This window comes from Rissa tridactyla, chromosome 10 (genome assembly GCF_028500815.1).
Source record: "Rissa tridactyla isolate bRisTri1 chromosome 10, bRisTri1.patW.cur.20221130, whole genome shotgun sequence".
In the NCBI taxonomy this organism is placed as follows: domain Eukaryota; kingdom Metazoa; phylum Chordata; class Aves; order Charadriiformes; family Laridae; genus Rissa; species Rissa tridactyla.
Window position 1 is genome coordinate 20,449,235 of NC_071475.1, and position 16,938 is coordinate 20,466,172.

Genomic DNA, 16,938 nt, shown 5'->3' on the forward strand with positions numbered 1-16,938 from the left:
TTTAAATTGCTTTTTTGCTTGATCTGAGTTATCCATCCCACCATTACTCTTGTTAACAGGGAAAACTCTCACTACAAAACTGCTATTTGTGACAGTCAACCTCTTACAAATACAGTGCTGTCCAACTTCGCTTGAAACTTGTAATTGCCATTTATCTCAAATTTCATTATTATTTGAAGTATTCAATCACTTCTACATTATTCCTTTCTTCTCAAGTACCAAAACTAACAGAAAAGGAAAAAATAATCCACCTTTCCTGTTTTTACTCTGCACTGTGAGAAAACTATTAGAAGCACCGTTTGCTTCTACTTAACAGCCTAGGTAATTTTCTTTTAAATAACAAAATAATAAAAAAGCTATAAACCCAAACCCTGAACCCAAACAGTCTTCTCTCCAATACTGTGCACAGTTGCCTGCCTATATACTTGAAGTCTAGCAAGCAGGAAGAAAAAAACAAAAACAAAAAATACCAAAACACAGACTCATTTTTTAATGTTGTCCAAGTGTGAATATTACCAGGATAAGATTTTTCAGTTGGTTTTATGCATATGGTAAAAGCATACTTCTAGTCGCTTCCACACAAATTACTACAGAATATTAAGTTATAAACATTCTCCTTAGCAATCTGATTATTTGAATTGTCAGATTTGATCTTTGAACTCTTTATTAATTCTCTTACCTCAGAGTCTTCTATTTCTAAATGAAATTATTACTAATGCTAGCAGAAATAAGGCCTAAAAAACTCTTTATAAGCACAGAGTCAATCACACTCCATACTCTCCCAAAAAATTAATATTTGTAATATTGACAAACTTGCAATAGGTCTTCAGTGAATTTATATTCACACATCTTTTAGCAATTAATATATCTCCTCATTGTTTACACTCAACATCTAAACAAATACTTTTTAAAACTGCTTAAGATACACATGACAATTTAAAAATAATCTCCAGACCTACCTTCTTTCTATTTTTTCATTTTTGTACTGAATTTTAAAATAAGAAATATTTACAACAGTTGACTGAATCACTGTCACAGAAACCACAATGATTGCTGTCGTGAGGCTGATCGAAGGATCAGAAAGCATCAAGTGAAGTCGGAAAAAAAAGAACCAAGAAAACCACACCACAAAGCCATAAAGCTCTTGGTGCTCTACCTTCCCTATAGAGAGATTAACGAAAAGTGCTTATCCAACAATCAGCAGGATTAGGCGACACCAGTTTATTACTCAGCTGAGGACGGGATTCTTTTTTTTAACATTATCAGAAATTAGTACTTTTTTTTTTATTAATCTGGTTGATTTGATAATGGAAATTGATTAATCTAGCACAGAACTCAGAAAGGCCTAAAAGATTCAAAAAGATAGGAAACAAAGCACTTCCCACTTCATACTACAACTGAAAAGTAAAGATGGTGCTGAGTTTAATGATGGTAAATGCTTGGGCTAAATAAAATTGAACTAAAAAACCCACACACAATTACACAGCTAAACATCCTCCTCTAACATTAAGCATCACGTAAGATGTTCTGTGTCTGTAAAACTGCAGTATGTTTACACCAAGGATTAGTTGTTTATCTTAAAACCAGTACAAAGACAAAGCAATCAAGCCAAATAAATGTAACTGAAAACTAAGTTCAAATACTATGTTCCAGTTAAGAGTGAGGAACAGTTCATTTCCCATTCAAGCAAAACACTTCAGAACTGAAAGTGCTGTTGCCCAAACACATGCTGCCAAGTTTTTGAAAGACAGATCCACTCCTTCAGAACTAACATTTAAATGCCAAAGGCTACAAAGTTATTTTCTTTTAATTTCTTCTTTCGCCTTTGTTTTGTTCAAAATGAAATGTAATACCAATGAAAAACTGTCTTACTCCTCCACAGAAAGGCATAGATATTCTTAATTTTCCTCCACATAAGAGGAATAGCATGGTAAAAATCAAGACAAATACCAAGCAAGGGCATTCTCTTCTCCACAAGATACAAAATTAAGATTCCCATACTCTGATAAAGAGTGCTAATTTCACATCCATTGCTCTGTCTTAATGAACTATTTCAAGAACTCCACATAATATTGATATATAAAGGCTTGATAGACACTACCTTGAAATGTAGAAAAGTGCATCTACGATGTTCACACCACTCAGCATAAGATGAAAGGCTTCTGAAAAATGTTAAAAGATTTCCATGTTCTCCAGCGCTACAAAAGAGAAATACATTGTTTAACCCAAACAGTACTAGTGAGACATATCAATTATATAGCCTAAGGTTTGCACTTGTTCCTTAAGGAATTTGTAATTAGTATTGTTTGAATTTGAAGTCAGAAATCACACACATAGACAAAAAAAATCACAACAGGAAAAAAAGCTGTAGTGTTGATATTGAAAAAAATTGAAGAATTAAATTATAAACCAGTGTTTCCAACTCCTCATGAAGTTAAGCAGCAATAAAGTTAGTCTTAAATGTAAAATGTGATAACTTGACAAAGTAGTCACTGGTAAAATCTTAATCTGACTTTATGTTTGCTCATCTAATACTCTTGTTTTCTAAATAAATTCCAAGATGTTGCATAGTAAAACTTTAACCTACAAAACTGGTAAGATTCACCAAATCGCATTACTGAGCTTTGAATATCCTCAAGGTCTCTGTCCTAGTCAGCTAAATCTTTGCATGACACGTTATCTGCCTCTGCTCACACGACATTCAGCTTTTCAAGATTAACCTTGAAACTTCAGTAAGCAAGAAGGCTTGTTCATTAGATCATACATGGCATCTAAAAATAACTTTTGATAGCCAGTTACAACTTGATTCATCTGCTATTAAGGAAGATGGTGATATTCTCATTAGAGAGTGGGGCAGGACGGGGGAGAGAGATGCCAATAAAAGGTATCTGAGAAGCGTAGTGGAGAGATCTTAGTGCAAAGCCCACTGTAAGCAGGGATTAGTATGCCTGGATAGAGTCGAGCTGATCTTGCAGAACACCCCTCAGCACTTCTGCATTTTGGGCTCCCTCACGATTTAGCAGTCCAGCTACACATGGGTACGTTATGGCTTTATCCATACAAGTGATGCTACGCTTGCACTAATAAATTGTCATTGAACCTGAAGTCCAGCAGAGAGCAGTGCAGAGATACCTTTGTGGGACTTGCACCAGAATTGATTTGGTGGAATTTACAGCCCATACCATGAGACTAACATACCAGTGCTATTCTGGCAAGGAAATCCTTCAGTTGGAATGTTAATGCAAACACTACTTTCTCATCCATAGTGCCTCTGAAAACAGACAGGTCGGCAGTAGTCATCTTACTTTCTGGCTTTTCCGAGGAATTTTCAATACAAGAGACAAACCGTAAGAGAAATAAATAGTTCCAATAGTTTTCGCTTTGCCATTTTCAGAATAATTGAACAGCGTCAAGTGAAAATGCTTATGTAGAATGATTAGTATAATAAGATTTTTCCATTTTCACTGACAATAGTTAACAAACAGAGGCAATAATACAACACACAGTGCCAGCTAAACCTAAGGGATTACGATTCCAGGACTTTGGTGCTAAAGTCAAGTTAAAAATACAAGCAACGCGTAAGTGTACACCTAAGTACCCCCTTACATTCCCTCTAAGACAGCCCAAGAAGGCAGGCAACAATAGAACAAAGGTACTGGAAATCCGTGATGTGCAAAAACCTGCCTTAGGAAAATTAGGATTAGAACCATTTGAATTAAGAGATCTATTCACCTTCAGATAGGTGCCATCACAGAAGTAGAGGGTTTGTAGAAATTAGGAAGTGAACAGACCTTACCCTCTTTATTGTTAACATCACAGTGACGGCAACCATTAAAGCATATATACAGCTTCTCAGCTCTAATCAAAAAAAGTAAACAGACAGTCCATCCACTCTTACGAGGGATAATTGTATTAAAGACAGATTAGAGAAAATAGGTGGGGAGCTGGTTGGGGGCGTGAAGAAGAGTTTGTCTTTGAGGGGTTTCTTTTTAAGAAAAACACAACAGAAGAAAATATTTACTCTCCAAATTTCTAGTAATGTAAGGATCAGGATAAAGAAAGGAAAGGAGACAATACAGGATGACAGGAATTGCCAAATAAGTAACCATCCATCCACTGTTGTCAGAGGGAGGGAGGAAAAATGCTCACAAAGTGTGCAGTTTTTACTAAAGAAATGTGGCAAGAACACAAAGAATACAAAATTACACAAAAGCTAAGAGTCAGAATACCTGAAGCAACATGATTCTTTAATCATAAGGGTGAACAGCTTCATGTCATTGTTGATATGAAGCCACAGTCAAATGAAACAGGCTATTAGCCATTGTCAAAAGATACCCAGCAAGCACTGCTTTGAAAATCATAGAATGCTCTGGGTTGGAAGGGACTTAAAAATCATTTGGTTCCAACACCCTGCCCTGGGCAGGGACACCTCCCACTAGACCAGACCAGGTTGCTCCAAGCCCCGTCCAACCTGGTCTTGAACACTTCCAGGGACAGGGCAGCCACAGCTTCTCTGGGCAACCTGTTCCAAAATTTATTTCAATTACTAATACAGGGTTTTACAAGTTAACAAAACCTGACTGTAGAAGATACCTGACTTCTGGGAATGTTTCAGAAAGTTACAGAGGATCTAAATTCTACATGTAAATTCGACTTTTAACATCCTTTCTGTTTGAGATTAGCTATTCTTTTTAGATTTTAAGAACAGCTGAGAGCTGAAACTTGAGGCCATTAACAGAATGGTTGCAACAGTATACTACCAAGTCACTTCAGCTATTCATAGGAGAACTGTACCTCGGATCCAGCTCTATTTAATATACAGGAATGGCAACCCTTAACATGTTACACAAACATAAACTGGAAAAAATACATGAAGTTCATTCAGATATTGAAAATGTAAAAGAAAAGCCAAACAAGTTTTGTCCTAGGCTGGAAAGAACAGCATCATTAAAGGAAGTTACCACAGTAGTCACAGTTGCCAACAAAATCAGGCCAAGATGAACAAAATGCTGGCAGCACAGCAAAATTGAGTCCCTGGAAGGACATAGACACATACTGATTTATAATAGCTGAGTAGCTCTATGTTCTGGACAGCTTTCTTTAACCACAACTTATAATTGTACATATAAAAATCTACACACACTATAGTAAAAACTGAGACTTAGTAACAACTGCCCACATCTCACCATCTAGTGAACGTGATTCTACGCATACTGCAATATGCTTTTTAAATCTACATACATGGAAGAGGGCAACACAAAGCTTTGTTACAAAACTACATACTTAAAATTCTTTTTCAAAAAAACTGGCAATTTTGATAAGCATCCACTTTTATGCAATTTCAAAGACTATCACAAATCTTGTGACCTAATTTTATTTCTTTTTCTTAAGGATTCATCCTTAGGCGATATAGCAGATGAAAATTTTTGAGGCTATATCACCAAGCAGAAAGTGATAGTTTTGGCTAACAAGTTCAAAGAAACAGTTTCAAATGCAAAAGTTAGTCTACCAATTACATCTGATTATAACTTCTCTCACATACAGAGATAAAGGTGGCTAAATTTAAGGTAGAAAACTGCATTCAGTGTTTAGGAAGGGGGAGAATCTGTGTTGGCATGAACAGACATAGTTTTTTGTATTGGCAAGGAAGAAAGAGACTGCGTAAGAGCACTATTTCAGTTAACTGTCTCATAGTACTTAAACTACCCATAAACAATAATTCCTAATTAGCCTAAATTAGCCTAATTCCTAATGCTGAAGCCAACTACAACAAATGCTAAAATACCAAGAAAAGTTGGTATAAAATAACAAGGTACTAAGAAAGAGTACATTAAAATTTAAACTTTTTTTTTTCTGGGAAGAATTTAGCATTACAAAATGTCACCAGATTAAAAAAAAAAAAAAATCCACTAGGAGCAGAAAACATCCATCTCTGAAGCCAACATCCATGTAACAGAGAAGTCATCCAAAACCATCAAAAAGCATATTTAGGCAGAGAGTAACTCTGTACCAGGTTAAAATCACATGCCCTTCATCCAAACACCCTTTCACTCTTAAAAAGTAACATCAACAAAACACAAAAGTATAAGAAACTTAACTGCTGTAAAAATATTTAAGGCTCCTTTAATATGCTCCTTTAGTTATTTTAAGAGAGGAAATCTATTTTAACTCACTACAGTATGCAAGACTTCTTGTATTAGCATATAAAACTAAAGAATGACACTTACAGCTGTGGGAAGAATTCATGCTTCGCCTCATTTCCAAGACACCTCGTCCATGCAGTGTTCAATATAATGCAGACATTTCCTAAATCCTTCCCTCTGACTTATAAATTCTAACTAGTTAGTAAAAAGTAGGAGTGGTTTTCAAACTGTCTAAAACCTTCTATTTGACTAAGAAATCCATGTAATCGTTAACTAACCCAACAATTAATGGGATATCAAGTGAAAAAAAGAAAAAGAAAGACCGACAAAGAGATTTTTCATAGATATTGTGATCCTCAACACTAATAAAGTATAACATAAGTGATAACTGGTGCAAAGGGGACTCAGGTAAAATCCCAAAAGGGAAGACTAAATATTGTGATTCCATTCGCATACATAAACTATTGTCACAACATATTTAAGAAATGGTACATCTTTTAAAAATAAGTATTACATATTGCAGCAGTACCTGGTTGAAAACAGACTGTTGAATTTTGCTTCTTTTAAAAACATGTTGCTCAAGTGTTCTTGGCATTCCGCTGTTTTCTTCCAAAGCAGGATGGGCTTGGGAATTATGACTGAATGCCAAGTTTTTAACTCTGGTGCTCTTAAAGACCCTTTTCTGTCATGCATTATGAAAAATTAAGCCAAAATAAATTAGAAAGCTGAGGAGAAATATATCCAAGCCAGTAGATAAAACAGAACAGAGCTAGACAATGGATTTGGCAAGAATGGGTCAAGGAGGCAAAAACAGGAAACAGAAACTGAAGGGAGGTTGAAAAGAAAAAATAATACAGAGGGAGACTAAATATAGCTGGTCAAGAAGGGAGGGAGAGGGAGGGAAGAGGTAGGAATTAAGATTCTAAGAGCAGCTGTGGACTGAAGAATAGAGAGATAGATGGGAAAAGCCTGAAACTGGACATGAAAAGAGGGGATTAGGATTTAAGAGTATGAAACAAGAACTAGCTTAATAAAAGGATTGAGAAAACAAGCCACCAAGGGAGATCACATAGTTAGAATAAGTCAATCTAACAGTGGGTTGCTGTCAAAACAGATATTGCCAACATCAGCCCCTGACTCTGGCCACATATTTACTGCCTTAGATCAGCAACAAACACTGTGACGTTGCAGGACGAGTCAAATAGTAAAAATGAAAATTGAAGGGGTGCGGGGCAAGGTTGGGTTTCCCCCTACATTGCTGTTTCAACCAAATGACTACATTGAACCTATGTGCCGTGTGGCTTCAACAGTATATATACTGACACAAGGACAACAGTTGGTACATGCAAATAGAGGCTAAGGAGAAAGAGCTGCTTGTTTTATTGACAGCAAAGCCATAATTCACCTTACATCATTCACAAAAACTTATGTTTACTTATGAATACTGGCTTAATGTGGAAAAGGACCAGTGTAGTGAAAAGACAGGGACAAGACAGCAGTGCTTGAGCCAGGATGAAATAAAGTTTGCCACTACTTCAACACGTTCCTTTCCAGTATGACTGTTAAGTCTCAAGACACTTCTGCTGTCAGAAATTACTCATTAAAAAAACCAGGGTAATTTCTCTTCTAAATCCTGCTTCTTGAGAGCAGACAACTACTATTCTCAGTTATACTGCTAGCTTTAGTGGATTTGTCTGGAAAACATATAAAAAAAACCGAAACATACAATAAATGAAAAATTCAGCTTTCAGTACAGACTAACGAAGCCTGAGGTAACTCAATGGACCTTTGTTTTCACCCATCCATTTGCCTTCCCTCCCCAGGTCTAAAAAATAACATAAACCAAAAGAAATCATTTAAAGAACAGGATTAAGATTAGGTCAACTACCCAATAATAATAATTGATTTGTTTGCTACAGATTTCACAGTGGAATACCACAGACAAATAATTTGATCATTATTCATCCTGTGCACCACAAGAAGTTGACATCCTCCAGAAGATAATAAAAAAGGTAGCATTCAGTCATATGCTTAAGTTTTAGTATGTACGTTTTCTAAAGCTATTGCACAAATACACTATTCCAGGTTTTTAAACTGTATTCTATCGTTTTTAAAATATTGGCGAAAGAAATCCTAATGCAAAGAAGAGACATGGAATGGTGAGCAAAGAATTAGAAACAGGCAAGTACTGGAGAGGGGTTCTGGATGTACGCTTTAGCCATTACTCAGCCACATTGCCCACCTGCAACTCACATACACACCTGAGAAACAGTTAGCATGTTGATTACACAAGTTAAAATGCAATAGCTGAGATTACCTTATTATATCTTTCTCTGAACCAAACAATTTCAAACAGCTAAAACACGTTATAATCCAAAACCTGCTTCTGTTTAACATGAATTTGTAATGGCCCTTTCAGGCCTTAAAAATTACGTGCATTTCATCTTCTCTCCAGAAGGATACAGACAATGGATCAGAATTGGGTAGGCTGGGCTAGCAGTACATTACCAAACAAAAAAACTGACTGCCAGCAGTTTACATGAAAACTCCATGTTGCATTTAGTATTAGATACCCCAGGAAACAACTTTCCTTAAAAACCCACACCTTACCTTGACACAAACTTGCTCACATCTGAATTTTCTCCAGATTCCACTACAATATTGAGATCAGTAATAACAGCAGACACACTCTCTTTGTTCTAGATTGGAGAAGTAACAATGCAACGTTTTAGAAATTTCTCTAGCAAGGAGAAAAAAAAGTATATATTTGCATATAAAATAGACAAAAATACATGCAAACGCTTCTAAGTACTATAATCCTTAAAATAGTATTTTTTAAACTACAGATTATACGTGTGGACATTTTCTTTCATTTCAACAGTATCAGTATTATCCATACAACAAGGCTTTAGGAATAATACGTGATCAAGTCAGCATAGAGAAGATATATGTATAAAGGAAGACTTATAAATAAGAGGCTCATTTAATTCCTTTCATGTCACTTCCACTTCTTTAAGATTCTTCTTATTCTCCAACACAACCCCTAGCAGACACATATACCAGAAAACTCAAATATAAGATTTGATCTGAAAACCATAATAATGTTACCTTAAGTTAAAAAAAATTAAATAATTCTCCTGTTCATTTTTTTTTTTTTTTTTTTTTTTTTTTTTTTTTTTTTACAGACTATGTTTTTTCCTCAAATTCTTGTCCCTTTTTACAATAATAACTGTTATTAAGGGACATGGGCACAATAATAAAAATCAAACGTTTCCAAATTAAAATATCTAGCAACCTATTAAAAAAATAAAAAAGAGAGAGAGAGAGAGAGAAAAGTTCATATAGTAGAAATGAAGCCACAAAAGAAAATATTTATTTTTTTCTACGCATTCTTGAACACACCAGAGTAACAGGTTAGATAACAGTGAATGAAAAAGCTTAAAATCATGGCTTGAAGATCACAGCAAATGCTTTACTGTATACTGGAGACTTTGTACTTTATTTTTCTTATATCCAGTCACTGCAAGCAAATGGGAATGTCAACACAGCGGAAACTAAACAGACAAGCTGGAGTCAAACGCAAACATATCACAGCAATCCCTAGTACTGTTTGGACAGAAGTACTGCTAACACTGACATCAGTAAACATGGGAAAAGCAAACCAAGACACTAAAAAGTTTAGTGGATTGAATAAGTGACATCAGGACAAATCATTTTCAATTTAGAGCAAAAGGTTCAACGTGCACATGGAGTTCTAGAAAGGCTGCTAGTAGTCACAAGCTAACATGCTACCTTCTAAAGAAACTGGTTTCCAATAAGTGGGTTACTCACATATGCTAAAATGCCATATTGGGGCCAAATAAAAGATTTAAAAGGAAAGCACTTGAGAAGAAAGCAACTCGTATTTGAATGACTGCTTCCTCAAGAGGTTTAGAATTGTTTTGGCAGATGTTCAAGCTAATTTTACACATCCTCTCCTAATACCCAAGGACTGTAAGAGGGGAAAATAAATAAACCAAACAATGCTTTTGCATTAACCTGTTATCTTCATCCACATTTTGACCCTTGTAAGCATCCATCTATGCGCAATGGTGAACAGATGGGAGCTTCTTTGCTTGCACTCAAAGCTGGGAAAACACTAGCCAGCTTGGGAGTATAAACTGTACGCTAGTCTGACGCTGTGCCAAAACTAAAGAACCAGCTAAGATGTAGAACACATCAGATAGTGAGCGACCAATATTGCAGTAACACACATAATCTCAACCATTCAAAGACAGTCAGAGTGAACTCAGATCTGCCTACCCTTCTTTGTGCAATTGTATCCTGGAATACAGCTTCTAAACAAAATGTTAAATGTCATTCATGTTACGATCAAATTAGAGATAAGTACAAGAGCAATCCGTTACTGTGCATTAACAGGTTTGATTTAAGGTACTATGGAGCTGAGTTGACTGTATTGTAACTTAGCTACTAGTTTAAATAGCTAGAGTTAACAATGTGAAAAATTATTCTTTATCTTCTGATGCATAACAATGTATTTGTTACCTACTAAGCATTTCCCAAAAACAGCTGTCATATTTACACTCTCTTACCCACACTGATCTCAGTACAGGTTACTTTGAATACAATCTTTAATGCCACATCTTAGAAAACAGGCTTCACCCTTTTAATACGCAAGAAGCCAGAGGTATAAAAAAGTTAAAGCTAAGCTCCCAGGTCCTAGTCTGGCCTGAAGTCACAGTTTTCCTGAGCGCTATGGAGGCGGATTCCTGCATCCGCAGAGGGCCCTACTGACTTCACTGTAGGATGATCTGCACAGTATACAAAGTCTGTGCAAAACCAAGATAACCTGCCACTACTTTTACACCACAGAAACAGCCAACTAGAACTAGGTAAAATGTCTGAATGGAATTGCTAACGCTGTAGTCACAAAATATGCTTTTTCATTATAAGGAAATGGAAGACCATAATGTTTTAGTTATATAAGTTACAAAACTGTATATCTTAAAAATACAATCCTTAAGCTTGAATTTTTGAACTACTAAATTCTCTCAAAATCTATTTGATCTAAACAGTTCTAACATCATGAAAATACTGAACTGTACACAATGGTTGTATTTTACAATTCTAACCAAAACATTACATTATGATTTGTACAACAGCTAAAACACATTAACATTTAAGTAAATGCAAGACCTTTAATAACATTAAAAAAACTGTACTCATCATTGGCATCTGCTTAACTAATTTACCATTTTCCACAACATGTCCACAACCCACACCATCCGAATGCCTAAAATATTGGCAATTCAGAGTTTATTAACTTAAGTTGAATTGATACATCATCGGCATTGCATATTAAATTGTAAGTTACAGGTGCCATGCAATTTTATTTTAAAAATTAATTAATGCAAATTTTTAAATTTTAATTTTTATATCTATACTATACATTTATATATTTGTATTATTATAACATGATAATATATGGAAATATTACATTATAATAACTATTTGTAATACATATTTAATATTATTTTTAAATATATACACGTGGTATTGTAGGTATCACTTATTCTAGCGCATTTCATCAGCGCTGAAGTAGCACAGGTTTCAGGCATTAATAGATACGCGCTGCCATCTAGTGGTGCAGGACATTTCAGCATCACCAACGCAGCTATAAATAAATTTAACATCCGGTTATTCACCTGAGCTCCATTGGCAATAAAAGATGTCAGCGTACTGCAGGAGCATACAGATGAAAATAAAAATTAATCTAACCAAGTCGCATGATTTGCGCAGGCTACTTCTGTGCTCAAAGCTAAATGCAGTTCTATCCAAGCAAATGGTAAAATCATTATCGCTAGGACCACAAGTTTCAAGTCACATGTGGACTCAGCAGGTTGCAGAATAACCTCATTCAGCTGAACTCCTGCAGTTTCAAATGATGCAATCCACACACAACTATCTAAATACTTCCTAAATTCATAACATGTCTTTTCTTAAGATGAGGAAGGACATCTTTACATAGCAATGCAGTTTTTAATACTATCAAGTTCAATCACATTCAATTTTAAATACCTTTTAAAGCTGAGCTGAAAATCAGGTTTTCTTGAGATTTCCTGATGTCAAAATATTATTACAAATTGAGGTAGCAGCTGTTTTCCAGCGCTTATCATTCTCAATTCTGTGCTAAGAATAGATTCTTATGAGAGCTTCCTTGCAAAAAAATCTGTAATCACTAGTGTAACTTCTGTGGAACATGCTGTGACATAACAACTACTCACGCTAGCCAAGTGAACAGAAATATAACCAAAGTAAAAAAAAGCACAATTGTTCAAGTTTGTAGATTTTTAGCTTTTCCTCAGTTCCCTCAAGAGTGGTAAGGTTCGGAATTTTCCAGCCTCCAGAACAAGGTATCTGACGATAGTAAAAGACAGTAAGAATTTCATGACTGAATGTTGAACTTGACCTTCAGAACTATTTTACTTGGATGTGCATGGAATTCTAAAGTTGCGCCCAGCTGTTACAGGGTGAAAATAACCCACTGAGGCTGAGATTAAGGAGACTGGGGCAACCAAAATAACAAATTACCAGAGTTGGGGGCTTCAGCTGGAAAAGGAAGTATTGACATTTGTCCATTTGAAGTTTTGTTTTTTTCCTTGATTTGTTTGGGCTTTTTTAAACATACATTGATCCTTACCCGCATTTCCAGAAGCTGGAATTCCAATTGAAAAAACAGGGAGTGGCAATTCCCTGATAATCTGTGCTTCTGCACTGTTCTGTTTCCAGCTGTTATAAAATAAAAGTAACAAAATACTTGATTATAATTCTATTCAACAATTATTGCATTTCTTCCATTAGTCATATTTAAAGTACCAACTGATACCTTCCACCATATAAATAACTAAGTCAAGTTACACATTAATGAAAAAAAAACAAAACAGCACAACTAACTTCACAGTAGTCTTTCACTTTCCCACTATGCAAAAAGCTATATTTACTCAGAAATTATTTTGTCAATACAGAAAATTCTATTGCATGTCAAAATAATTGTCTTTCTGCTGACATTGAAAGTAGAATTACATGTATTTGCAAATGTAATGAACTGAAACAGTATACTCAGTATGGCACCAGTAAAGGGCACAAAAATGCTTACTTTTTTCCACTGTTTTCTTGGAATGACTTCTGAACTGAATACCAGTAAACTTCATTAAAAATGAGAGATCTGTTTCTAGACTTCCAAGTCGAGCTTTCAGGTCTGATGGAGATTCATTTCCCTTAGATTCTCCCTGAAATTCTTTTTGCAAAGAATTTCTAGAATTTTAAAAGAAAAAAAAAAAAATCAAAAGGGGGAAAAAACCCAGACATAAGAACATGTTTTGTCACATCATTACAGGAACAACATTAAATAAAAGGCATTTTTAACGTGATCTGATGATTTTCAGACCAAGTTTTCAGTGAGTCAAATTTCAGTTGGACCATGTTACTAGGAACAGTAAACTATTCTAACTTACATAAATACTTTATGTTCACTGCCAGGTAGACACGGCCTTTATTATAAGTCTCGAGATGTAAGCATCCATTTCAAGGAACGTACCACAAAAATGAGCTGTAATGCCTTATCTAAACGATTAATTTTAATCTATGGAGTGTACGTTTACCATAGAATATCAGTTAAATAATGAAAATAAAAAGCCCTAACATGGCACTTCTTGAGCATATAACTAGTCACACCTGTACAAGTCCCCAGTCCTCACCTTTTTTTTTTTTTTAAGTAAACATGCACTGAGCTGTTTCACAATGCACAATGGCAAACATGGCCTTTGCAGTCAACAACTTTGCAGGGCCCACAGAATAATATACCTGATATCATGCTCTGACCACTATGACTGCCTTTTTAAAAACAAACAAACAAAACAAAATCCAAAAAAGACACCAGCTACCAACAGGAGGCAGTAAAAAGAGGTCAACTGTTTATTATTTGTAAACTTTTACCATATATAGCCATGTCCTAAACAAGATCAGCACTGCAAAAATAACATAAGAAAAGTCCTAACATAGAGGTAAAAACTTATCCTAAACCATTTGGACAAAGAAGCACTATTAATTCAACATATAAAAAATGGCATACATTGACATTAATATCTCCTCATCAGAAAAAAAAGTGGATTCTTGTTGGATATCTTCATACTTTTCAGTCAATAGTTTAATTTCTCCTTCCAGCAACTGGATTTCATCTTCATAAACTTGACAAATATTGTTGTCCATTTCTCAGAATCAAGCTTACTAGATAAAACAAAATAAATATATTTCTTAGGCAAAAAGAAAAAAAATCCATTTTCAAAATAAATTATTTTTATCTAAGGAATTTAAGAAATGCAAATATAACATTAGGCATTTGTTTCTCCCACCCCTCTACTTAAAATGAGACAATTCTATTATATTTTATGACTCTTGAAAGCTGAAGAATTAGTACATACAATTTTTAAACATCCCAGGTAGCTTTGACGAGTATAATAATTTATACCTCCACAAAGAATTCTAGAGTGTCAAACACTCCTGTTCACTATGGAAGATTAAACTAACATAAATCTTGATCCTCAGCAACCAAATTTGACAGGAATTGCGTCACCAAACTGAAAACAGAATTAGGCTTGCAGTAAAACTCTCCTATTAATACTACAGTACTCTGTCATCAATGTTAATTCCTACTTGTCATCAATGTCAATTCCTACTTAAACACTAGAAAGTCCACTTAGAAAGACGCTGGTCTGCAAGTAGACATCAGAAGAACAGAAAGGCCGCTTTTTCCATAATTCTGAATATAGCAAGTCTTCCTAAGAAACATGGTAACTCACTCTGCTAAAAGCACCATGAACAGGATTCCACTTCCAGTGAATACAGGAAGCTACTAGATATCAGCAAGACTGTGATAAAAAGCAAATTTCTGACTTCAGAGAAAAGAAAAAAAAAAGTTTTCTCCAAAACAGATAACAACTTTGAAAAGAAATGTAATTTTGTTGCATTAGTTCCTCAAAGACCTAATTCATTGAGTCCAAATGCAATTATTAAATTAATTTTAAGACACAGATCACTGCATAGCCTCCAAATAAGAAGTTAAATCAGGAATCTAGCGTAGTCAAAGGCTTTCTTTAAGAATCTTTTTAACTAATCATGATTTTATTCAGGAGCATATCCAGCTGTTTTACATTTGCTGTAGTAGAACAACCAGTTGTTCTGCAGAGAGAAAGCAAAGCTAATCAGACACAGACACCAAATCCAGCTGTGACCAATTCACCTAACAACACACCTGATTAAATCAGTCACACCTGTTCCTTCTAACACACCTTTCCAGTAAACAGCAGAAAAGAGACATAGAGAAACAACCGTGTTTCATAAATAGTTCAAAATAAATAAACATCAATTTTAAGAAAAAAAAAATCTGACATTCAGCCTGGACATGACACATTAAAAGGACTATGGAGAATATTATGCAGCTCAACACCAACACCTTAATACTTTCAACCAGGAAAAAAAAAAAATCTAGTTTTATGTGTGTTTTAAACAACCCCTGCTGTATTTGCAAGATCCACACTAATATGGTTCAATACAAAAAGGATGAGGGAGAAATAGGATTTTGTTGGTTTATTTCATCAGAAACAGCATCCTAGTAACACTTACAAGAAAACAACATTCAAAACATGTTTTGCATTAAAAGCTTATTTAGTGAATAAAGAAAGTATATGCAATTAAAGAATCGCTGAGATTATGCCTAGTGGTAACTTCCTCTGAAATTTTAGAGCAATCTTGTGCAATGTATGACAACGAACAAGATAGCGGAGAAGAGAAATTGAAGTTCTCCAACTTCAATGCATCCTACTTTTTTTTTTTTAACTGGATACGTTGAAGAAAGTTTTGGTTACAATAAAGAGCATGCTCTGGAAAAAAGAAAAACATTACAATAACCGGAACTTTACCCTAGGTCGTTAGCTAATTCCTCTTTTAACAGCTGGCTGTTTTGAAAACAGTAACAGAACACATATATTGCTTACACCTGTTTTAACTCACATGATTTTACTAGACTGCAGAAGACTAAAGACTGCTTATAACTTCAAAGAGCATTATCTCTAGAAAAAAATGCCTGCACATACTTTTAATTAAATAAAACGTAAATTTAAGGACAATCAATCACATCTCCTCAGCCTAAGCGTGCACACACATACATATATCGGTAAATTAACGGTATATATTTCACTTTCCTACGCACCTGCACGTGTATACACCCCTAAACGTTTGCTTTTACGCTGCCACAGGAAAAGCTTTCCAGAGTTTGAGAAACGAGCAGGCGGGGTTCGGCGTCTCCTGGCTTTGCTTCCAGCCTTCAAATCTCACGAGGTGGCGGCTGGAGAACGCGGCTCGTCCGGCTGCGCCAGGGGGCTGCCCCAGCCCGGCCCTGAGGAGAAAGGCGCCGCGCCCTGAGGAGAGCAGCGACCCGCGCGGCACAGCCACCGCGCGCGCCCCGCGCCTTCGAACTGCGCGCGCCCAACGCGCCGGCTGGGGGCCTGGGTGCTACCACAGCTGCTGCCCGTGCAGGGAGGGCCACCCGCGCCTTCGTTCCCCCCTCGCCAAGGAACAAAGCCGCTTGAAGGGCGGCTCCCGAGGCCATTACTCGAACTGGGTAGCAAAAGTATTATTTTGTCATCTATTTGCTTATTTTTATTTTTTATTTTTTCATTTCGCGGAGAATCACCCTACTTTTCTTCCCGGTTAGTTGCACCCAAACCGCCCGCAGTCA

At 35.7% G+C, this 16,938-nt stretch overlaps 1 protein-coding gene across 4 annotated transcripts in view; it reads right to left on the reverse strand.

Annotated features, from left to right (window-relative positions):
• The window catches only part of CENPP (centromere protein P), a 152,935-nt gene extending 136,018 nt beyond the window's left edge, over positions 1-16,917 (reverse strand). For 3 of the 4 annotated variants that reach the window (XM_054215855.1, XM_054215854.1, XM_054215856.1), the window contains exons 1-6: positions 16,411-16,917; positions 14,275-14,429; positions 13,300-13,457; positions 12,844-12,932; positions 8,754-8,842; positions 2,102-2,198 (exon numbers count right to left, since the gene is read on the reverse strand). In XM_054215855.1, coding sequence (XP_054071830.1) covers positions 2,102-2,198; positions 8,754-8,842; positions 12,844-12,932; positions 13,300-13,457; positions 14,275-14,411 — 570 coding nt within the window. In that variant the 5' untranslated portion in view covers positions 14,412-14,429; positions 16,411-16,917. Of the gene's footprint in view, positions 1-2,101; positions 2,199-8,753; positions 8,843-12,843; positions 12,933-13,299; positions 13,458-14,274; positions 14,430-15,001; positions 15,063-16,410 lie in introns of those variants that run through there. The other variant, XM_054215857.1, reaches the window with a different exon arrangement.
• Positions 16,918-16,938: the final 21 nt, after the last annotated feature.